This window comes from Rhincodon typus, chromosome 1 (genome assembly GCF_021869965.1).
Source record: "Rhincodon typus isolate 14 chromosome 1, sRhiTyp1.1, whole genome shotgun sequence".
In the NCBI taxonomy this organism is placed as follows: domain Eukaryota; kingdom Metazoa; phylum Chordata; class Chondrichthyes; order Orectolobiformes; family Rhincodontidae; genus Rhincodon; species Rhincodon typus.
The window spans coordinates 151,265,072-151,290,500 of record NC_063332.1 but is presented as its reverse complement, the minus strand read 5'-3'; the positions used below and the strand labels follow the sequence as shown (position 1 = coordinate 151,290,500).

The window sequence follows — 25,429 nt, the reverse complement described above, 5'->3', positions numbered from 1 at the left end:
TTAAGGAAGTGAAGTGTGGAGTTAGTTGCACTTTAGTACAGGTCAAACTTGATAGACCAGTTGGTGTCCTCCTTTCAATTATTTCTATAATTATTTATAATTAATGCAAAATGAAAATATCTTTGGTAACTGCTTTCAATACTTGTCTCTTCATCTGGGTAACTTTCTGTCAATCAAGTTACTCATGTGGAACCACGAAATACTGTGATATGTGAGATCAGTACATACAGATCACAATATAGTCGTCTCGACGAAAAACTTTCTATTTCAGGCTTTCCTGTTTCTTGGAAATTGTATTTAAAATGACTGTGGAAGAAATAAGAGAGAACTTCTCTTATGAGCAGCACGGTGGTTCAGTGGTTAGCACTGTTGCCTCACTATGCCAGGAGCCCAGGTTTGATTCCAGCCTCGGGTGACTGTTGATGTGGAGACCGCATGTTCTCCCCATGTCTGTGTCGGGTTCTGCTGGATGCACCGGTTTCCTCCCACACTCCAAAGATGTGCAGTGTGGAGTAGGAGGAACACTGCAGGCCAGACAGCATCAGAGAAGCAGGGAAGTTGACATTTCAGGTCGGTACCCTTCTTTAGAAATGGGGAGAGGGAAGGGAGCTCAGAAATAAATAGAGAGAGGAGGGGTGGGGCTGGGGAAGGTGGGGGGGTTGGTGATAGGTGAGTGCAGATAGGGAGTGGTGGGGATTGGTCAGTACGGTGGGAGGGGGGGGATAGGTGGGAGAGAAGACAGACAGGAAGTTTGTAGTTTCACAGAATGGTAATGGCAATGGCAATGATGTAGCCAAGGTCTAAACTATTTCCTTTTTCTATTTTAAAGTAAATTTTCACACCTTCCTTTGGACATTCCAGTACTTTTCCTGGGATCATTAAGGTGAGTATCCATCAACACAAGAAGCTGAACAGTACACCAGTGTTCATCTTAACAAGCAGCTGCTACAAACCACATTTTCCTCTCTCTGCCTCTATATCATTGCTTTCCCTGTAGCTCAGATCACGTATCTGCCACACAGGGAACTTCTGTTTTACCGTTCTACAGCACAGCATGTAAGATTGTCAAAGCAACAGTCTATCATGCTGCTCTGAAATTCCTCCCTTGCTCTCCTCCAATCACTTTTTGTTAATTTTCCAAGCTAGCGAAGTAGCTATAATAATAATATTCTGTTCCTCTTGAACAGTCAGAAAAAGGATGATAGAAGGGCCAATGTTAACAGTAAGTATTTTTGGTTGCCTCTTGATTTAAAAAAGCCAAGTAAGGAAAACCATGCTTGTTGTTTCCTAAGATAAGCTAAACAGTAAAAGTCTTAATTTTTTCACAATTTATTTGAAACTATGACAATGAGTCATAAAAATTAGCACCAGAAATCACATTTTGAATTTTGGAAGCTGTAACATTTAACGAGTTAGTCCCCGAATGTAACCTAGCAATGGAATGAGTCTGACAGAAAATCTATAACTCCTTTTAAAGCACAGGTGAAGAATAAAATACAAGTTAATGGGTGGAATCTTAAAGGGGACTGAATGACGTGGTCTATGGCCAATGTGTGGTAAGGCTCATCTCAATGTCGATATCATCTCGATCTGTCTTTTATGCCTTTCTCAAATGGAGAGATTCTCCCTGGACAGCGGTGAGTTGCAAATTGATGGTCATTATTGATTGTAAAAAGCCTTGTTTAACAATTTGCCTCATTAATATTCAGACTCTCATTTTACCAAACTCACCAAAGAAGCGAGATGTCAGGAAAACTCAAAAAGGAAACCTGTATGTTTAACTGGTGGATTCAGCTCACCTCATGCTCTGAACCATCTCCATCTTGAACACAGGGCAGCAATGTCTCAAGGCACAATCCGTGGTACATCCTTCATCTAAGGACACTACCATCCCATCTTAAGCACCTCTCCAAAACACTGGCAGGTTGCTCATGAGGCGTAGGCATGCATTGACAAGGTTGCAGCAGGGACACTTTGCATGCATGGATAGCAACCTTGCTCACAAAAAAGACGAAGTTGAATCTTCGGCGTGCTCAGTTGTTCTCACAGTGCTTGGTCATTTAGGGCCTACCTGCAAACTCACACCATCCGTGTGTTGCTTTGACGTGCCTCGAAATGCTGTGTCATGCACATTGGCATTTGGCTAGAACCAAAGGCTGCCACTACTGCCATATTAGTGGGTTCCTTAGCACAGACACAGACAGACTGCTTGCCATGCTTAATGCTGGAACATGATGGGGGTGTGAGCATCTTGGTAAATGGCACACCTAGATGGCAATCTAGCATCTACACATGCAAACTGCCTGCATGGCAAATACACTGCATGTTCATTCAATGAAATTAGCATGTTGGAATCTGGTTGGGGGCAGTCCTCATTCCAGCCAGGATGGAAAAGTGCCTGGAAAGGCCAGTGGGTGCATTTTGCTGTCCATCAGAAGGCCTGGTACCATCAGTCACAGGTATAGTCCTTAACAGAGTCCAGGGCTTCCATCATAATTAATGGCCCCTTTTGGAAAATGTTCCAGTATGGTCTGGGGAGTGTTCAGTGGTCAGTCCTGTAGGGCTAGCAAAAGCAGTCAGCAGTCTGGTCAGGCATGTCTAGGAAATGATCATTGAAGCCAGTCACAGGTCTAGAAAGAATGCTGTCCTTGGTGTCCATCCATCAATATTTCTGGAGGGACATCAGGGAATCAATGGTAGAAGCTGGGCAAGGTATGTTTAGTGGTAGGACTAAGGACAATGATGGGGGGTTTGAACAGGTGGAGTTCAGAATTACTTCAGAGGGTATAGTAGGCTATGAGAGGGGGTTTGTTAACTGTGACCACCACAATGGCCTTCACAGGGGGAGCATAAGAGAACAGGGTGGGGATCTGCAAGGTGCAATTTTGAGGTTCAGGGGAGGGAGGACAGTTATACCCGAAATTCAATGTGAAGAGTTGTTGCTCTGGGGAAGCAGGCTGAAATGGGTTGTTAGTGTAGTGAGAGGTAATACAGAACATGCAGCTTAGGTGGGGAGTGGGGCTTAAGTGCCAACCCGACTGGCCCAGTACTTATGATGCCTAGCGTGATCTGAGTTGTTAGCCAACTTTCCTTTTCCAAATGCTAAATGTTACCAATAAATGGGTGGAACAATGCCCAGCGTGGGTGGGATGTCAGTTTGACAGCTGAAAGTGCAAGATCCAATGTTGCTGAACTCCAGCACACTGTAGTGACAAAAACATTAAGCAGCTGTTTGCAAAGCGCAGGTACCTTGCATTTGCAGTCATGGCATTGCCCATTTCATTTGCATTCAGACTGAGGGTGTTGACTGGTCAGATGCTGGACAAAGGTGATTGATGACTGAACGCAGCCACATCAATAACACTGAAATTATCAGCATGTAAGCATGAAAAGCTGCTCCTGGCTGAAGGAAAACCACTATTCATGCAATTTCCATGGGTCATGTGTGAAGCACGCAAGTGCAAGTCTTCTTCTGTCATGTATGTGTCATAGTTGTAAGTTCTGCAAGCAGTGTCAGTTGACCATATAGTGTGGGTGAATGATGGGGAGGTTGTAGAGTGATGCACACAGCCCATTTTTGCTAACATGTGGTGGTTCCTCAGTCTCTGTGGCTATCCTATTTTATGGACAGAGATTGAGTAGGTTGGGCCCATACTCAGTGAAATGTAAAAGAATGAGAGGCAACTTTATTGAAACATACAAGATTCCTGGGGGACTTGACAGGGGAGGTGCAGAAAGATTCTTTCTCCTTGTGGGAGATTCTAGGACCAGAGGGCATAATCTTAGAATAATGGGTCGCACATTTAAGACAAGAGATGAGGAGGAATTTCTTCTCTCAGAAAGGGAGAGCCTGAGGAATTCTTGACCACAGGAGGCTGCTGAGGCTAAGTCGTTTTAATATGCTTCAAGAACAGTTCATTCCAGAGCTTAGCAAAAACAAAATTATTACAAGAAAAAAGGAAACTTATATATTAACTAATTTCCATTGTAAACACTACAATTTCTTCTGAATGCCAAATTCTTTTGTTAGTCGAGCATGGTTTATAACAAAGGATAATTAAAAAAGAAATTTAACAAAAAAGTGAACAATTTCATTTAAGGTCTAAATACTCAGACCAGAGAAAAAGATAAAATTTTTAAATCTTTAGTTTTAGGAAAGTTCTCTCAGTGACCTTGATGGAAAATATCTACTATTGAACTCAACATAATTGGCTTCGGTATCCACGAATTGAAGTTGGGATAAGAATCAACCGTTATTCGTGCTTCTTTTTGTTGCCCATAGGGCGGTACGGTGGCTCAGTGGTTAGTACTGCTGCCTCACAGCGCCAGTGACCCGGGTTCAATTCCACCCTCGGGCGACTATCTGAGTGGAGTTTGCACATTCTCCCCATGTCTGCGTAGGTTTCCTCCAGGTACTCTGGTTTCCTCCCACAACCCAAAGATGTGCAGGCTAGGTGGATTGGCCATGCTAAATTGCCCGTAGTGTTCAGGGATGTGTAGTGTAGGTGGGTTATAGGGGGATGGGCCTGGGTGGGATGCTCCAAGGGTTGGTGTGGACTTGTTGGGCCAAAGGGCCTGCTTCCACACTTAGGGATTCTATGATTCTAAGACTCTACCCCAGCAATCGGAGAGGTGATAACTGAATGGCAATTAGAGGAAAAAACGAAAATTATAAATTTATTTCATCTTACACTTCCTTCAAAACTATGTAATTGAAGAGTGTGAATATAATTAATTCATTTGAATAATGAACTTTTGCTGAAAAATAATACTTCTTTCTACTTTATGGATCAGTTAGATAGCCTACGAATTCCAGAAAATACTTCAAATCCTACCAAGAAATATCAATCTTTTGCTCTAGAACTGGACTTCCGGCACTGGTTCTTGCAGAATTGCAACACTTCCTATCACAGAAATCTGGAAATCCCGAAATGGAGATCACTAGCTTCATTGAACAAATCTCCCGTTCTTCAAAGAAAATTACTTCACTGCATTTCAATTATCTGCTGAAATCAGTGAAATCAAAACTGCTTTCACACAGTGAAATGTTGAAATCAAAGAGAACAGTGAGTGGTTTGAAATAAGAAGTCACAGTCTCAAAGTGACCAAAGGTTTAACTTGCAGCAGCTGGATCTGCAGTCGACAGGGAGCTCGGTGATCAGACAAAGAATCTTCAGCACCTGTCATTTTCTCCTCGATTGAAAGGAGCTCAGCAGTTTTCAAGTTTTGTTCTTGGGGAAATATATTTTGCGCTTGAAAAAAATCTTTTAACACTTTTCTTCAGTTGCACAGCTAGAAGCTGCTCAGTTTGTTTCTATTATGGGCAATCTGTAGCAAAAATAAATAACTGCCCTTGAATGGCATCCAAAACTTTGAGACATACATACCTTGTTCAACTATTTACCCTGTATTTGCATTTTGGAGAAGCATAAAAGAGTGCCTTTTCATGCTATTCCTGGATGCTGGTGTAAGTATTATGTAAACAAGGGGCCTGCCATCCTTATACACCATCCACTCTGTCTTTTGCATTCTGCCATCACTAATATTGTTAGGTGTTTAGAGACAGCTTTATAAATACAAACTATGCAGTGCGCATCAGCAGGTCTCTCCTTTGTATACATAGATATCAAAGAGTACTACAATATCACAGGCCATGAAGCACATTGGAGAGCTTAGTGATCAACTCATCATCATGCATTAGCACATCTTAATTCGTGCAAGTGGATTCCCAGAATCAACGATGTGCAATTAACAGAGATCCAGGAGAAACAGGATCAGTCAACAGAGTTTACAACGCATAAAAACCACAGGAATAGCATAGAAATCTGCCACCCGATACATATAATCGGGTAGCAGAATTCAATGCCACTTACATTAAAAATTGCTGTCGGTAACAGGAGGATTACATGCATGTTGTCAACTGTACCACATATCACAATCCTCCCCATTTAGGTCAAAATATGAAATATTTTCATTACATTTTACTGAAGGTATGATTATTCTTAGTTATATGAAATATGAAGTTAGCTACTAAAAAGCTACTAATCAATCCAGGCTTCCAGACCACATGATTCTTCGTTGCATCAAAATTGTGCTAATACAGTTTTTTCAGAGCTTCAAAGCTTTGAACTGTTTACTGCTAAAACGTTAACGTTTTAACTCCAAAATACAGTCTGCTTGTTTTATGGAGTGACAATGCTGTTTTCAGAACATCAGAAATGTGCCAATACAGATACAAGGCAAATCTATATACAAAAGGCAACTAAAATTAAGTACATACAAGACCACTTACCTCCACTGTTTCAGTATTAGAGTATCTGGTCAGACTCTGTTGTGTAGGATTTATGACAGTGATCTGCACAAAAGAATTTGGTTTCCGATCACGAGTTGTTGCCACTAGTTCCTTGCATGCTGGTAAAAAATGCAAAAAAGAATTGTAAGCTTATCTTTCTAACAGAAAACTCAGGGGAAAAAAAATACCTCAGCATTGGACAGACTAGATTTAGCCTCAGCAGAACACACTGCTGTAGAGAGCAACTTTCCAACTAAAGGAAGTCCTTGGAAGCAAAGCTTATTGAAGGAAGTCACATGTCAAAGCTTGTTTGGAGACTTTTCCATAAACTATACCATCCTTTATTTGATTTCGTGCCAATATTTTACTGCCAAATGTTCTTCAGTTGTCTGATCTGAGTGCACACACATACAATGTATCTTTGTATTAATTCACTACCCAAGTTTTATCAGGAAATAACTCACTTCACCATCTGTTACCCCATAACGATCTGCTATAATTTTAAGCAGCAATAAAAAAAACCTTTCAACAGAATGGAATAGTTTCTCTGTAAAGAAGCCCTGCTTTAGTACTATACTGCCTTTCATTCAATTCTATTTCACATACAGGAATGATTCTACAACTAGCGGAATAAAATCACTCACAAGCTTCAAAGAACTGTGCATGGTGTTTTTTTAAAACAAATGATTCACAGAAACAAGAGCTTTGCCCATTTAAAAGTAAGCTAAAGGAACAGGAAACATTTGGAAAACCGACTCAGCTGGTAACAAGCTGGTGCAGATCAATCTGCTTAATGCATTTGCCAGAAGGAATGTAGTTCAGGAAATGAAATCTGTGCCTCAGTGTAGTTTAAACAGAATGCTCCAAAGCACTGTTAAAATAACATTGCACAGCAATCAAACACACCAGTGAAATGTGATATCAGTGGAAGGGAACATGGAGGATTTTAAAGGAAAAATACTGTTTACTAATAATATCCAAGTGGTTTGTTTAAATCTATGCTGTAGGATTAAAAGTTACAGACAATTAGCATGATTTGCTTAAGCTGGCAACACTGACAATTCATCTATAAATGAAATAACTAATGAAAAAAATAAGTAATATTCTTCCAGCACTGCCTACCTACTCTGCCTGCCTGTCCTATTAACCCCATACTTTTTTTTTGCCACCTTCCACTCAGTTTACTGGTCAAGAACATGATTTTCTTTTAAATGATAAAGCTTCCTGCTAATCAAGGTCTTTGTTTAAATGGAACTATAGTGTCACCCTTCCTTTCATGTGATACTTCATTTCAAAGTATTTCCTCTCGTTGTTGGTTGTGGCAGGATGGTACCTATAAAAATAAATGGATCAATTTCATCTAAAAAAAATTAGTCTCAGGTTGTTGGTGCTTGTTAGGCAAGACTGCATTTTATAGCCCTGAGAAAAAGATGGTGATGGCCTCCTTCTTGAACATTTCATTCTCATATTTTACAATTTAGAGGTTTATTAGATCACTACAGAGGTCACTTAAGAGTCAACCATATTGGTCTGAAATAAGTTCCATATTGGCTACACAACATCAGTGAACTAGTACGGATTTTATGTCACAATCTAACAACTTCAAGATCACTAGCTTTTCATCTCCAATTTATTTTCAAATAAAAAACCAAAACCAAATTCTCATTCTGCCATATTGGAGTAAATTTCTAATTAGGATATACTTAACATATAGTGATCTCTTAAGACGAATTAATGAAAAATTATACTTTGATAAAATAAAGAAGTCTTTTACTGTAAGTTTTACTAACCTTTTCGTCTTTAGGGAAAATACACATTTACCAAAAAAAGTGAGATGTAGTCAAGTTCATTGTTTCTTATTGGAGTAAAAATGTATGCCTTCATTAGTGAGGAAGTAGGATCATTTACTCATTTGCCCTCCCACCTGTAAAGATCACAAGCTCACTATGTAGGATGAGGTTCCAAGGAGATTATTTAGCTATACTAGACTGATTGCTAGACAAAAAAAAAAGAAAAGGCAGTAACCCCATTTCTATTTGTGTACTCTTGACACTGCCACTGTGAAATTTAGCCTTTCCCCTAACAAGAACATAGCAAGGCTGGTTTCATAAAATATTTTGACATCTGTTACAAATGCATCCCCCCTCCACCCCCAACCCATCCACATACACACACACCCCATTGTAGTAAATCCAACTTGCTTCTCACTTTCTTTTTCAAAACAAATATTATTAGTTCATATTTTTGAGGTTTACTGGAGACACTGAGTGTGAACTACCAAGATTCAAGGTCATTACCCCTCCAAAACTGAATGCAACTTCAGGGTATTGGGCATGCTCAGATTAGTTTGGAAATCCTGAAGTTGCAGAGTCAGGGCTCTGATGCAGGCTGTGCCATGAACTCCAACCCATCCTCGCAGCCAGCAGTCATGACACTATTAAGAAATTAATTTTCTTGCTTCCATTTTACTTTCAGAAATTCCATTAGAAGTTCAACTAGGCATAATTTTTTTAAATGACAATGTGATTAATAAAATTAATGAACAACTAAATATGTCCTGAAAAATCTTTTATATTCATGATTGTTACAATCAGTTCTGAAGAAGGGTCCCTAGACCCAACACATTGACTCTGCTTTTTCTCGACAGACGCTGTCGGACCTGCTGGGTTTCTCAGCAATTTCTCCTTTGTTTCAGATTTCCAGCATCCGTAATTCTAGGATTTTTGATTACAATGAGCAATATGTACTCCTCAATGACATAACTAGAGTGCATGTACATTTCAGTTCAATGCATTACAATAAGGATGCAATCACATTGAAGAATAGAGAGGCATTTACGAAGCTGCGAGGACTGAAACGTGATAGCTGTGAGAAAAGATTGAATAGTTTAGGATCGTTTTCTTTGGAACAGAGGATACTGGAGAGAGTGTTAATGAAGGTGTCATAAAAATATGACAAGCATTGTAACAGATGATATGAAGGACCTATTTCCCTAAGCAGAGATGTCAATAGCCAGGGAGTATACATTTAAAGTAACTGGCAGAAGGATCAGAGGCAAGTTGAGGATAACCTATTTTGTCCAGAAGCTGGTGAGGCTCTGGAACTCACTGTCTGAAAGTGTGATAGAAGCAGAAAATCTCATTACATTGAAAATATACTTAGATATGCATTTATTGTTCTCAAATCCAATCAGATCAAATGTTGAAAAAATGGTTTGTTCCAATGGCTCTTTTTGGGCTGATTGGCCTCCATCTGTGCTGCAAATTTTTAACACTTTGCAGCTGGTCATTTATCTCATTGGTGTTTGTGGGCCCTTGCTGGGTGCAATTTGACTGGTGTGGTTCCCAACATTATACCAAAACTACACAAGAAGTTAAACCCAGAAGGCACCACATACATGATATAAATGCCATTTCTTATATCAGTCTTCAGCTAAATGAAAATCACTCACTTAAATAGAATCAGCACCCTTTTCCCTTGCAGTAGAAATTTTTATTCCCTTTGAAATTTGCTATTGTGACATTTTATCCTGATAAGTGCAAGATGAAAAGCTTTGACAGTGTGTCTCTTGTTTCAGCAATACTCAAGCTCTGTAGTACCAGACAACTACTTGAAATAAAATCATTCTTTACCCATCCTTAACTGAAAACAACCTCAAATATGAGCTATCTTTTAATTCTAAATTCAACTGAACCTTAACACAAAATTTAACCTTAGGAGAAGAAAGATTTTACTTAATACTTCGTTAACAACACTGGTGGCAACATAGTTCAGAGATGTAGCAATGAGGCTGGCAAGATTAACAACACAGTTGACTAAGTGGTTGAAATTGCAATCTTCAAGAAGGTTTTGTGACATTTGGGTCACAGAGCAGCAAGTGAGCAAGCTTTGAAGATTTAACAGCAAAATAGCAAAAAACATGCTGAAAAAGCTATGAATTCTTTTTTAAAAGCATGCTTAATTGTAATAGCATGACAGAAATTTGTGTACATCTGGCAGTAGATCAGAAAAATCAGGAATGCAGCAAATACACAAAACACTTAGTACAATCTGGCAAGATTTGACAAGTATTGAATAAAGGATAATTTTGGAAATCTACTGAGAAGTATCAAGACCAGTGCTCTGCACCTCATGACAAGAGCTGGAATAGGATCCTGAACCGTTCCTGCACACTTTACCTCCTGTTCCTGAATTAATTCAGCAGTAAATCTACACATTTACATACACAGAGTGAAAGCAAGCCAGTAAATTGTGGGATGAATCATTATTATGTCAGATTCTGTAAACAGACATGCACACCTTCCAGCAGGAATAATTGGATACAATCAGAAGCTGCATCCACCCTAATTTCTAACTCCTCAATTCACTATCACTGCAGCCAACTGTTGAGTGTCTATTGCTATCCTGAATGATAATGTGCATTAAACCATAATTTAAAACAAACATCTTCAGTCAGATTACTTGTCTATGTATTTGGAAGTCACTTACTCCAGACAATTTTAGCATCTTTGTTTCAGAATAGTCTTATGTGTCAGCCCTATTTTCCACATCATTTAGACCAGGCTCAAAAACATCTCTCAGACACAGATCTGCTTTCTTATTGATGGAGACTAGATGAAGTTGAGCAATAACCATGGAGAAAAAAATGTTTGGAAAAGAAGTCTCAATAAGACAATGAACAAAATGAATCAATGGGATAAATCTTTTTGTTTTACGTAATATCAGTTTTGTCGGGTTTCATGGTGGATTTCTCACTGAGAGGCCTAGTGACATCTCATACCACATCTTACCAAACACACCCTATTAACTGCCTATCCTGTTCCATGGCATACCTCAAACCCAATTCTAGCCCCATTCTACCACTCGCTGCAACAACTCAACACTGCCAGGACATCCTGGAATGGACTCGCATCCCTAGCTCTATGCTTGAAAGCCTGACCCAGACAAGCACCATCAGTTCACAGCTATCCTTCGTGGCTCCTCTCATTTGCCTTGAACATGGCAAAGAAGGAAAATTGGCACCCCACTTTGCAGGCATGGACCTGGAGGCTCTTGTGGGCTGGGTGACTGGGATATAGGACACCCTTTTCCTCCACAATGGCAGTGGAGGCCTTGTCATCAAACCATGCCAGCGTGTTTGGGTCAGTGCAGTTTCAGTCAACTGGAAGAATGCATAACAATGTAGGATGAAGGTCAATGGCTTTCTCCACTCTGCTAACGTAGTGTTACACTATCTTCCCTCTGCCACCTTTCATTCACTCTATGCTGCTGTTGTACCCATCTAACACCAAGGCCAGCGCTCTGCCACTGTTACTATTGCCCGAAATATTTTACTTCAGTTGTTGTCATCCAATGCAACTCCCAAAATCACTCACTCTGCATTACGCCTGCACTGTCCATTCACTTGCCAAGGACGGTTGCCGACCTTCACTAAAAATAACAGTTGTGCTACTAACTTTCATCTCCCTTATTCATTACGTCTCTCTCATTCCAAAACGAAAATAGCCCACAATAGGGCAGAAAGTGTCGAGATAGTTGGGCTGCCTGAAATTTGACTCCTCACCCCTTATGTGGAGAGCATCCTGACTCTCTGCCCCAAGTGGCTAACTGACCATGTGTAAGCCCCTAGACTGGTATCAGGCTGCCTTTGACTTAGTGTGCTGGGGCTCTCTTCATGAAGCCTATTTTCTTTGACTTAACTGACGACTGCTGACAACCATGACAAGCTTCCTGGCTTTGTGTCTGTGCTAAACGGAAGAAAATACAGCAGTATTGAGACTCTGGTCGCTCTGACTGAAGGGCAAAAAACAAAAAGGCGGCAAAAGGCAGGGATCTGTGAGCATCCCTGTAGGCTCAAGTGTGAGTGAACACTGTCAGCAAGCGAAAAGGCCAAAAGATGTAGCCTGGTACAATCCATTTGCTGGGTGCATGAGCCTGAGCATAAAGTGGCCTTACTGCAACATTATTACAACAGTTGTTGCCTTATCCCAAGGTTTGGACTGAAGTGCAGAAGGGTACTGTAAGTGGATCAGGGAGATGTCATGAGAATATTTACATGAAGCTGATTTGTCGGATGCCAATTTCTGTGGACATGCGGTGCATATGGCCAGTGCCCATGGTGCGTGTCATGAGATGTAGTCCAACACGGAGGTCTGGAGGGGCAAGGTGTGAGCTAAAATCTCCAGGTACCCACTCTGACCTCCAAGTAGAGAATTCTCAGCATTTAATTTGCTTATGGTGGGGACAGGATGCCGCACACTACTGTTCAGTTAATAACGTTGTTAACAATCAAGAACCCCCTTCATAGGCAACTCACTGCTGTCTCCTGAGAACCTCGCCTTGATGCTCACAACTTAGTTAAAAGGTGCAGTGAGCTCTTCCCAACATCCTGATAGACTTTACTGGACATCTTATGTGATTCTGCCATTTTTAAAAAGTCATTCATGGGATTAGGGTGTCGCTGGCTAGACCAGCATTTATTACCAATCCCAGAAAGCAGTTAAGAGTCAATCACATTGCTGTGGGTCTGTAGTCACATGTTTTCCAGAACAGGTAAGGATGGCAGTTTCCCTCCCTAAAGGACATCAATGAACCAAAAAAATGTGAAAGAACTGTAGATGGTGTAAGTCAGGAACAAAAACAGAAGTTGCTGGAAAAGCTCAGCAGGTCTGGCAGCATCTGTGAAGAAAAAATCAGAGTTAACGTTTCGGGTCCAGTGACTCCTCCTCAGAACATTAGTGAAACAGATGGATTTTTCCGACAATCAGCAATGGTTTCATGGCCATCATTTAACTCTTAATTCCAGATTTTTAAAAATTGAATTCAAATTCCACCATCTGCCATGGTGGGATTTGAATCTGAGGTCTCCAGACCATTGCCTGGGTCTCTGGAATAAGAATCCAATGATAATACCACTAGGCCATCATCTCCCTAATATTTCTTGCTAAAACCCACAATATTCACACTCCTGTGTGATTCCTGCACATGTTTGATTAATACTACAGATGAGGAATAGCAAATTTAAGTCTTATCTTTCTGAAGTTTGATTTTGAATTATTTCCTCCCTGGCTTAAATGAGCATCTAAAGGTCAATTCACTGAGCTCTCGTGCACAAACAATGCAGAACTCTGTAATATTTAACACTAATTTACTTAATGAACTATTATTTATATGTCTCAGAGTCTTCTCTAAATTCAGTAAAGATGCAAAGGAAACTAAAGCCAAAAAAAACTTTGTAAAGTCTCATGTCTAAAAGAAAAAAGCCATGTGGTAACAAATCTAGCTCCACAAATGTCTTAATTAGGAGTGTGTTTTCCAATGTATCAGATGAGGTATGTAGAAACATAATATGCTTCTAGTACAGTGGTAACCATTTGAATGGAACAAATTTAAATGACAATTGCAGAGTTATTGACCATATTTTCCACTGAAAAGACTATTTAGGCTCATGTTACCATTGCCTGTCTTGATTACTCAAGCTTCCTGTAGCCAATATTCAAAGCAATAAAGTCATTAACTTTCTTTCCCCCTGTATTTTAATTTGCACTTTGCTCCCAACCAAGAGTGTCCATGGGCACATTTCTATTCCATTTGCATGCATTCTTTTCATCATTAGAGGAAACTTACAGCTATTCTTCATTTCTTAATGTTTATTAGTAATTAGGTGAGGCAGCATGCAATTTATACTTGATGATCATTTTAGCCATGTCCTACAGAAACCCTTTTCAGAATCTATAAGAATTTTCAATGGGGATAAGGGCAGTAATTATACAAAAAGGCCGATACTAACAACCGAAAACTGCATTCACCTTACCACCTACCTCTCTTTAGAACTGTAAAAATAAGCAACTTGATGAGGAGCCAAAGTTCCTCGCATGTGTCTCACTTTTTTTTTGTCATTAGTTACAGCAATGATGAAGCCTCTTTTTGTACCAGCACAAAGCTTCTCCATAACTGTCATCATGTCAGTTCAAAATAATTTTGTTTCTTTTGTATTCCCTTTCCCAGTGCCAACACAATTGCTTCACTCTTGGAAATGTCAAAGTATATGGAGTGGGGAAAATGAAATAAAGGCTATTGCGAAGGCAAAGCAAAATCTGTTGGTAATACATTTAAGCAATTTCACAGTTTATCATTTATATTTCTTCTAAAAACAAAAGGATCAATGGAACAATGCAGAAAAATTAAGTTTGCCTTCAACTATTGATTGTCTTAATTAACAGGGCAGTAATTAAACCATCAATCAGGAGGCAGTAATAAAGAAAGGGCATAAAAATGGGTAAACAATTTGCTGTTGAGTTGAGCGGATATTTTTTGTAATAAAATATAATATTCTCCTATATGAGCGCCTCCTGTCTCCACTATGGTATTTACTTTTATTAGAAGTGGCCATTGTTTCAAATGATTTGCCTAATAGCTGCCAAAAACTGACACAAAGGCATGCACTTAGAATGTAAGTAGTGATCACATGACTACGTTAAGCCAGCCAGTACATGAAATGCAATTACATTTTTCCAAATATCCTCTTTTTCATCAGGAACAAAAAAAAATGCATGCACTATTATTTGCAGTGACTAGGTATGCAAGTTACCTAATATACAGTGTCATAAACAAAATTATCATTCATTAACAAAAGAAGTATATGAACTCTAATCAGTTCCACTTTCGCTTGTATGCAAAGTCTGTGCAGAGGTTTAGGTTTGAATTTGCCCTAAATCTTATTTTTGACTAAGAGCCCTCAGTACATGAGATGACTGTATATTCCTCAACATGCAGCAACCTGACAGAAGCACTGCAATGTAGGGCTTTGGTAAGCTCCAAAATGCAGTAGCAAAGTCACGACATGCCTTCTGAGTTAGTCATCAGCCATGATCATTTATTGATGTTTTGCTAATGTCAACATCCATGGATGAAGGGTAGAGCCATTTGCTGCCAATCTGCCATCATATGTTGATGAATGAAGCTGAGCTCAGAAGTCCAGAAAAGCAATTGGTAAGCTTCATCTGCCTAGTAACCACTCAAACTTTCAAGTTGAGAACTGGCAACGTCTAGTTTCTCAGCAGTGCTTGTGAAAATCATGAACTGCTTAGAAATGAGACATGTTTAGCTAAAAATTAGATGCAAATACATCAAAACAAAATCCTCACTACTTACTACCAAAACACTCTTCTGCATCTGGTGGAGGCTATTCAGTTTCAATTGCAGGTTGTTGCTGGTCCAGGGCTGACTGGTACAGTCATACCTCCTCCAACACGGTGGCTCAGTGATTAGGACTGCCACCTCACAGCACCAGGGACCCGGGTTCAATTCCACCCTCGGGCGACTGTCTGTGTGGAGTTTGCACATTCTCTCCATGTCTATGTGGGTTTCCTCTGGGTGCTCCAGTTTCCTCCCACAGTCAGGCTAGGTGGATTGGCCATGCTAAATTGCCCGTGGTGTTCAGGGATGTGTAGATTAGAGGGATGGGTCTGGGTGGGATGCTGTGAGGGTCGGTGCAGAAATGTTGGGCTGAAGGGCCTGTTTCCACACTGTACGGATTCTATAATTCTATTATATGAACTCCTGCACCATTATGGCATGAAAGCAACTGTGACAACCACACTTGCTGTGGCTGGATCCATTGGTCACGCCAGCAATGCACATGTGTTAGGAACATGAGGTGCAGAAAAGGTTTTTCCTAATGAGGACACTGAACAGTCTCCCATCTCTTGTAAATGATGGCTTAATACACTGCTCCTCAGAGTGAAACATGTTGCATTCTGACAAGGAGGGCCATGGAATGACTCATTTTGTCACTTTGACTTGGGACCTTATTTCAAGTCATCCTGTAAAGAGATAGTAGCGGATTGTAAGTGCTGTATGACCATCAATACCTTCTGTACCAGCTCCACATCACCCATGGAAACCATCACTGCATATAAGACAACATTCTGTTATACTTACAGTTCAGCTGGAGGGGAAATCAGATCTGTACCCATTTGTACCCTAGGACAGTTTGCCTCAGTTGTGTTATGGGTTTCTATCTGGTGGGTGCGAGAACAGGAATCTACGTATAAATGAGGTGAGAGTCAGTGTTAATGAGAGTGTTTGAGGGCCATGTATTTCTTTTTCCTCTGCATTTTTGATTGTGGACTGAAATGGAAAAAGAACTGTTTTTAACACCAAGGATTGTTAAGGATTGCAGCACGAATTAAAATCGATTAAACTGACATTGACTCTAAGTGCTGTTTTCAGAGCTGCTTGTTCAAGCTGGCATGAAGTCTAGTTCCAGACAAAAGCGAACTAGGGCTATGCATGAATGAAGATTTGGCTGGCAACATGCAGTTGATTGGGCTGTGGACTTCTGACCAGCTATCCATATCAAAAGCCTCCTGCCTGCCAACAGCAATATGACTGGCTCACAGGTAGTTGAACAGCTTCTGGATATGAATGTTTGTGTCAAAAGCCTTCAGACCTCTGCAAGAAAAGGATTTCTGTTTCTGCTCTGCAGTGAAAAGCATCTCAAACCTGAAGAAAGCCAATTTTTTCGCCCTCATCAGTTGCAAAAAGCTATGACTTTCAACAAATAAGTCAGGGCCTCTTACAAAAAGTGGAAGTATCTGGAGAAGGAAAATTGAGAAACAGCATTCTGATCAGCAAAAGGATCATCTCAGCAAACCATCTGGACACGGACCATTGAACTGTTTGCCAAGTCTTTCCCTTCGGCATAACATCCATGCCTTGTCTCCTAATTGTAAAATATGGATAGGGAATTATAAATGAGTTAGAATTTTAACTAGTAGAGTTATATGTTGACAGTTCATAATTGTTTATCTGCACTGAAAATTCTTTTATTTGTTTTAAAAAAGCAAACTTGTTAAGTACAGAAACCTGGTCTGTGTTTTCCATCAACCAGGAGCTAAAAGACTGAAACTGGGGAATTTTGCTTTCTTTCCCAAGGTCTTTAACTTTTGTCATGACTGCAGGAGTAGCAGTGCTTGATTTCCAGTGCACTATCCCAGTGGTGCGTAACACGTGATAACCTCCAATAATAGGCATCTCACAGACCCCTAGCAAGAATATTGTCTCAATATTGTTGGATAATGCAACTTGTTGCTCCTAACACTGAGAAAGGAACTGGGGAACTTTGCCATGATTCACTTAGATTTCTCAATGAAGCACACGTTATACAGGAACCTACAGGATTCTGCTCCTTGTCTTTTTGTTTTTGGACTATGAACTGAAAATGAGTGAATTAGACACAGTTTTAAAAGGGGAGGATGTACAAGGTGTTGATTGCAGTTTGGAAAAACAAGTTAAGCCAACTGATGAAAATGAGACTATGGGTAAAATCTTTTGGAGGTCTCAGTGACATGGGCTAAGGCTAGGTTTTGAACAGAATCATATCAGGAGTCCAATGAGGCTTATCTGGATGTCAGGAGCATCTCACTGCATTGTCTTTGCGAGTTTCTCACTAGGCAGCAGAAGGTTGCCAACTAAGGAGAATTTGAGCTTGGTAAATACTTTATTCATACCACAACTTGCCAATTAATATTCAGCTTATCCTACCAAAGATGCCAAACAAGCAAGATATCAAGGATTCTCGAACTGGAAGCCAGAGCCCCTGACTGTACCAGGAAACCCTGACTGACAGCAGCCTCCTTGACTAGACTGAGGACTAGCCTCCATTCAGTTTCCAATATAGTACCTGGTGACTGCAACTCATCGTTGGCCATGACCAAACTTCACATTACTCAGCACCAAATAGAATCTTAAGGCATGATCCATGTGTACCAGCCACAGGCACCCCTTGAACCTGAACATCGGCATCCGATATTTGCCAACCCCTTATTATCACAGTGACTCATCTCCAAACACATGCAGCCCTCTCGGGAAGTACAAACCTGCATCGCAGGACACATCTACAACTAGCATTGAAAGGCTGCGACATGGTCACCTTCTGGTGGGACAGGAATCCAGTTCAAAAGTTTTGGCAAAGATCTGTAGCTTGGGCTGTGGGGGAGGTTGTTGACTTGCTCGCCGAGCTGGCTTGTTCTCATTCAGACGTTTCGTCACCGTGCTAGGTGACATCATCAGTGGAGCCTCCGATGAAGCGACGTTCGTCTACTCCGCTTGGAATTTATACTGTTTGGTCCGTTATGGTGAGTAGTGTCATTTCCGGTTTTGGGTTTGTATATGGGGTCCAATTCTGTGTTTGTTGATTGCATTACGGGTGGACAACCATGCCTCTAGGAATTCCCGTGCATGTCTACCACCACATCAACAGCGTATTCACAGGGATTAAATTCACAAGGGAAGAAGAAAACAATAATCAGCTTCTGTTTCTGGATGTTAAAGTTGAGCGTATGACCAACGGGGAGTTCCAAACCTCAGTATACAGAAAAGCAACCCACACTGATCAAATCCTCAACTTCCACAGCAATCACCCCAACACTCACAAACAAAGCTGCATTAGGACACTATTTAATTGGGCCAGGACACACTGCAGCACTCCGGAACAACACAGGAAAGAGGAAGAGCACCCATATAAAATCCTCATAAACAGATATCCCTGTAACTTCATCCGCAGATGCCTACTAAACAGACTGCAACAGAAGGACACAGTATGCCCTAACGCACTGGTCACATTGCCATACATCACCAACATATTGGAACTGACAACAAGACTCCTAAGACCAGTAGGAATCATGATGGCCCACAAGCCCACAGCCACTCTATGACCAACACATACAAGAATTAAACACCCCATTCCCACAACATGTAGAACAAACATGGTTTACAAAATACCATGCAACGACTGCCACAAACATTACATTGGACAGACAGGAAGGAAACTAGCCATCAGAATACATGAACATCAACTAGCAGCAAAACGGCACGACGAACTCCCCTTAATATCGGTACACTCAGACAATGAAGGCCATCAGTTTAACTGGGACAAGGTAACCACAGTAGCCCAAGCCAAACATATACATGCATGGGAATTCCTAGAGGCATGGTTCTCCACTCGTAATGCAATCAACAAACACATAGAATTGGACCTCACATACAAACCCATACAGATCAAAACTGGAAATGACACTACTCACCATAACGGACCATACAGTATAAATTCCAAGCGGAGTAGAATAACACTGCTTCATCGGAGGCTCCACTGATGATGTCACCTAACACAGTGATGAAATGTCTGAATGAGAACAAGCCAGTTCGGCAAGCAAGTCAACAACAGGAACCCAGTTCATGATTAGCTGCATCTCAGAGCTGCTTGCTCACTCTCTCAGTCTTCACTCATCTACCTGCTTTTTTTTTGTTTTTATTCATTCACATGACAAGGGTATTGCTAGCTCGGCAAACATTTACTGCCCAGAGGGCAGTTATGGGTCAACCATATTGCTATGAGTCTGGAGTCACATGACAGCCAGACAGGGCAAGAATGGCAGTTTCCTTCCCTAAAGGACATTAGTGAACCAGATTGTTTTTTCCAACAATTGATAATGGACTCATGGTCATAATTAGACTCTTAAGCCCAGAATTTTTTGTTGTTGAATTCAAATTCCACCATCTGCCATTAACAATCCAATGATAACACCACTCAGCTATCACCTCCCTTACAGATTCTCACAGCATCATGCCTTGCCTTGTCATATCTGTCAATGCATTGGTGCTTCAGCAAGAGTAAAAAATTATATCAGTTCTGCCATATCGCTAAGCAACTTTGTGCAGACACACCGACTGGCTGCTGGTCATGCTTATCACTAGGTAACTAACTGAAGTAGGGACATTTTGATGTATAGCACACTGAAAGAACAGTTTAAACACCTACAGCATGTGATAGCTGTCTAAACAGCAAACACACAGCATGTGTATTCAACAATTTTGGAAACTGGGTGGAGGCTAGTCCTCAGTCCAGTCAATGGGGCTGCTGTTGGTCAGGGGAGGTCAAGGTACCATTGCTCAGGGGCACAGTCTGCACAGTCCAGTGGCTCGGCAATGGTCAGTTGTCAGCTCGGAATGCTCACTATCATGGGGTTGGTTTAACTGCAATCTGGGGAGTGGGCAATGAGTTGTCCTGTAGGTCCAGCAGAAGTCAGAAAGATTGCATATTGCCACTTGGGGAGCTTGAAGGACAGCAGTTGGGATCTAGTCAATCATACCCCTCAACATCAATCAGAGGACTAGGGTGAATACACTCCTAGGTGTCCATCAGTGGGTTAAGGAGGATGCAAGGGGTCCTGTTGGGGCAGTGAGGGAATTCCCTATAAGAGGAAAGAGTGGAAGAGTCAAGGTGGGGTGGAGGGGAATAGAGGTATTTATGGAGATGGGAATAAGGATGGTGACATGGGGAGTCTCAAGGTACATGGAGTTACACGAAACAGCATGAGAAGGGGGTTAGGCTAAAGGGTGGTGGGAAGAAGTTATTGGCAGTAACCACTACCATCACCTACCCAGGGGAGTATAGAGGAACAGGGAGGACATCATTAGGCTGTATAATATGGAGTTGAGGGGATAGGGAGGACAGCTGTAGATGAAGTTCAATGTGGTGGATCTCAACATTGCAGGGATGGATAGAAATGGGCTGTCAGGGCAGTGAGAGGTAAATGGGGCATTAAGGCTCTGAGGGGTACTTGGCACCCAGGTGGGGCCTGGTACTGACAGTGTCCATCTTCCCACCACTTGACATTCTCTATATTCAAAATGCAACTGAGAAATGGCTTGGACAACACCCAGGGTGAGTGCAATCAGTGTCATTTTGATGAGCGATAATGTGGGATCAATGTTTGCTAGATGTTAGGACATTGTAGGCGAAAATGCATGAAACACGAGGTTCAAAACTCCTGTTACATGTCATTTGAAAACATTTCTTCACATATACAAAACGTATGTAAAGTGAACATGCTTAAGTGTCAAATGTTGTTCAAAGACGGATTGTAGCATGCCACTCGTCCTCATTAAACTACCATTGTCATCTCAGTGAAGCAGAAGTTAGTGGTAGTAACTTAAATGAAGGTGAATGGTAGTCAAAAGCATCTCATGATTGTAGAACTTCCAAAGATCCCAAGGGACAAGGGGAACATCATGAATCATAAGTTATGTAAGTATAACAGTAGACTCTCAGGAATGCAGTAAAAGTGGAATGGTTGAAATGGGAGAGATAGTAGGAACTGCAGATGCTGGAGAATCTGAGATAGCAAGGTGTAGAGCTGGATGAGCACAGCAGGCCAAGCAGCATCAGCTTTCCTGCTCCTCTGATGCTGCTTGGCCTGCTGTGATCATCCAGCTCTACACCTTGTTATCTATGGTTGAAGTGGGTCTGGGAATGAAAGGGATTGGAATGTAGCAGGCATTCCCATTTAGAAGTAATGTGTCAGTCATTCGGCCAACACAGCGTCTCACTGAGTTCATGCACATGCTGCAACCAGGACAGACAAAAGGGCTGCTGAAGATGCAGGTCCAAGGCTTGGAACAGTCTGGGAGGGCCCTCCAGTATAATCCAAACAAAATGTGCTGCTCCTTCCTGGCATGCTGGATTCTGCACAAATGGAGCAGGCAATAAGACTATGTGATTGAGACCAGGGGGTACAGAAGTACTTATCCAAGGAGAAGGATGAGAACTTTGTGCTGGAGGAAGCCCTCTTTGTGGATGACAGTGCTTAGCTGTACTGGGTGCTATGAGACAGACAGGACCTAATTGACATTCAGTTTCAGTTGATGACAACTGGATGCAGAAGACCATCATGGACAGTCAAGGTCAAGATGCCAGCATGTGGTTTGCATTGTGAGGGTGGGCTTTGTAGCTGTTGTACCATTATGCTGCTATCGAGGGTCAATGCTGGATTGGCAATGCTTGTCTGGGTGTGCAACAGCCTCTCAAATATTGTGTGGATGTAAAGGATGCAGGTCTTTTCATGCCACTCTGATACATGAAGAGTTGTTCTGGGAACAGTGCATGGTAAGATAGGGCTAGAACCTGATGCACAGGATGCTTAGAAACAGTGTATGAGGCATGTTCAGTAAGATATACCAAGAAATCTTACTGGGCCTTATAGGAAGAATCCTTCCAAAAATTTCCATGTAACTCGCACTTAACAAAAATAAAAAGTAAAATTCAGACCAAGATTAGTTTTTGGAGATATTGAGTCCAGATGCTCTGACTCCTTTTGTCACGGTTCTAGGAGGACTCAGCATAGTAACAATCTTCTGATTGGTCAGTCTCCAATTAAACACAGATTCTGAGAGGGAACTGAAACAGAGAGAAACAAGGCAACCTCGACTGGTGGGCTACATCATTCTTTCTCTCTTCCCCTTCTCTGTAAAGTTACTCTCTCTCATTTTTGATTAAAAAGACACTAAGATTATAATTAGAAAAAGAAAGCCCAAAGACAACCAAAAAGACTGAGTCCAACCAAGTCACCAATGAACTACAGACTGATCAATCACTGCTAGCAGGTAACATCGAGGCATCAAAGAATTGAAAGGATTGCCAAACACATCTACTTTTGTAATTTGGTGGGGTGATTCAGAAATGTTCTTCTGACATTTTGTTTTCTCCCTACTAATATTTGTTTTGTTGGTTTTCTTTTCCTTTATGTGTCTGTGTGTCTGTGGGACAGTTTTAAAAGTGATAAAGTTTAAAATGCTTGAATTGGAAATCCTGTTATTTTATTTTCTTGTTCAGGTTATGTATGTTACAATTAATAGATTATTTTTTAATGTTGCACTAGAACTATAGTGTAGTATGCTTTTATCTTGGATAGCAGTTACAGGCAAATTGGAATTTTCAATAGTTGCATTCACTTTTGTGGCAACTCCATGAATAGTGGTGTCTAATTTCTCGTGCAATTCCCCCAAGAATCATGACAGTACTGTTTGGGACTCCAAATCTTTATTCTTTCCATTGTATTGTGCTCTCACTACCTATCTGGAGCCAATTCATCTGTGATACTCATCATGCTACATGAAGTACTGATGACTATCCGATAGTTTCCGTTCACTTGATGCACTTCTCCTACTTTCAGCATACTATCAGTTACAAACAATTTATCATTTTAAAACCTGATGATGCCAACTAGTGTAAAGTGGTTAGCTAGAATCATTGACTAGCATCTCACTATTGGCTCTTCATAGGCTTACTTTACCTCTTAACAATTAAACACTTCATGGGAACTAAATATCCAAGGATACACATGCTATTGAAAGGACAGGCAGAGGGGGAAGGGCTGCCTTACAAGTAGTTCTCCTATAACACGATACTTGCATTCTTGCATAACCCTATGCTAAGAAAATAATGCTACAGAAAATCGCCATAGAAAATCACGTTATAGGAAAATCGCTATGGAAAATCACTATACCTGTACAGCAGAAAGTGCACATTATCCAAACGGCATCCACCATTCATCAACTGAGTTACAGCCAATTAACGTTAACAAAACATGCATTATAGCAGAACCACATGTACTAGTAAAGGAATGAAATTAAATCAATAGCAGGTGATGTAGAGTTGGAAGGTGTAGAATGTGTGTGGGTAGAATTGAGGAACTGCAAAAGGTATAAAAGACCATGATGGGAGTTATATTCAGGCTTCCAAGCTGCAGTCAAGATGTGGGGAAGAAAATAAATCATGAAATAGAAAAGACACGTAAGAAAGGCACTGTTACAATAATCATAGAGGACTTCAACATGCAGGTGGACTGGGAAAACCAGGTTGATATTAGATATCAATAAAAGGAATTTGTGGAATGCCTACAAGACTTTTTTTGGAGCAGCTTACGGTACAGCCCGCGAGGGGACAGGCAATTCTGGATTTGGTGAGTGTAATGAGGCAGACTTGATGAGGGAGCTGGAGGTAAAGGAACCCCCATGGGGCAGAGACCATAATATGATAGAATTCACCCTGTAGTTTGAGAGTGAGAGGCTTGAAACAGATGTAATTTGATGAATCAGACGCAAACTTGATCTATAATACAATCGAGTAAAAGTAATTGCAAAGACATTAGGGAGGACCTGTCCAAAGTAGATTAGAAGGGGAACCAGCAGAGAAGACATTGGAGCAGCAATGACAGGAGTTTCTGGGGTAATTTGGGAGGCATAGCAGAAATTCATCCCAAGGAAGAAGAAACATAACAAGGGGAGGACGAGGCAACCATGGCTGACAAGGGAAGTCAGGGACAAAATAAAACTGAAAGAAAAAGCATACAATTTGGTTTAGATTAGTGGGAAGCCTTTAAAAACCAACCCAGCATAACTAAAAAAAAAGCAATAATAGGGGAGAAAATGAAATATAACAGTAAGCTAGCTAATAATGTAAAAGAATATTGCAAGAATTTTTTAAAGATATCTAAAAAGTAAGTGAGAGACAAGAGTGGACATTGGAGGGAAGAAAATTAGGCTGGAGAAGTAGTATGAGGAACAAAGAAGTGGCGGAGGAAGTGAATAGACCCTTTGTATCAGGTTTCACAGTGGAAGACATGAGCAGCATTGCAGAACTTTGAGAGAGTCAGGGGGTAGAGGGGAGTGTAGTGCCCATCACTAAGGAGAGGGTGCTGGAGAAGCAGAAAAGTCTGAAGGTGGATAAATCATCTGAACCACATGAACTTAAGCCCCCAGTGTTCAGAAGAAGATATCTGAGGAGGTTGTAGAGGCATTGTGGTGATCTTTCAGGAATCGCTGGGGTCAAGGAGGACTGAAAAGTGGTTAATGTAATATATCTCTATAAGAAGGGAGGGAGGCAGAAGGCAGGAAACGATAGGCCAGTTAGCCTGAGCTTGGTTGTTCGTATTATATTAGAGTTCATTATTAAAGATAAGATTGTGGAGTACTTGGAAGTGCATAGTAAAACAGGACTGGGTCAGCACGGTTTCACCAAGAGGAGGTCATGCCTGACAAATCTGCTTTAATTCTTTGAGGTAATGAGAAAGTTAGACAAAGGAAAGCCAGTGGACGTGATTTATTTGGATTTCCAGAAGGCCTCTGACAAGGTGCTGCACAGGAGGCTGCTAAATAAAATAACAGACTATGGTGTTAGACCAAGGTACTGGCATGGGTAGATGATAGGCTGACTAGCAGAAGGCAGAGAATAGGGGTAATAGGGTCTTTTTCAGGATGGCAGCTGCTGACTAGTGGAGTTCCGCAGGGGTCTGT

The 25,429-nt window shown here is 41.0% G+C and overlaps 1 protein-coding gene across 1 annotated transcript in view; it reads right to left on the bottom strand.

Moving 5' to 3' along the window:
* inpp4b (inositol polyphosphate-4-phosphatase type II B) overlaps positions 1-25,429 on the bottom strand; it is a 718,933-nt gene that overhangs the window by 375,722 nt on the left and 317,782 nt on the right. The window contains exon 6 of the mRNA XM_048597564.1: positions 6,293-6,411. Within this exon, the coding sequence (XP_048453521.1) occupies positions 6,293-6,411 (119 nt within the window). The remainder of the gene's footprint in view (positions 1-6,292; positions 6,412-25,429) is intronic.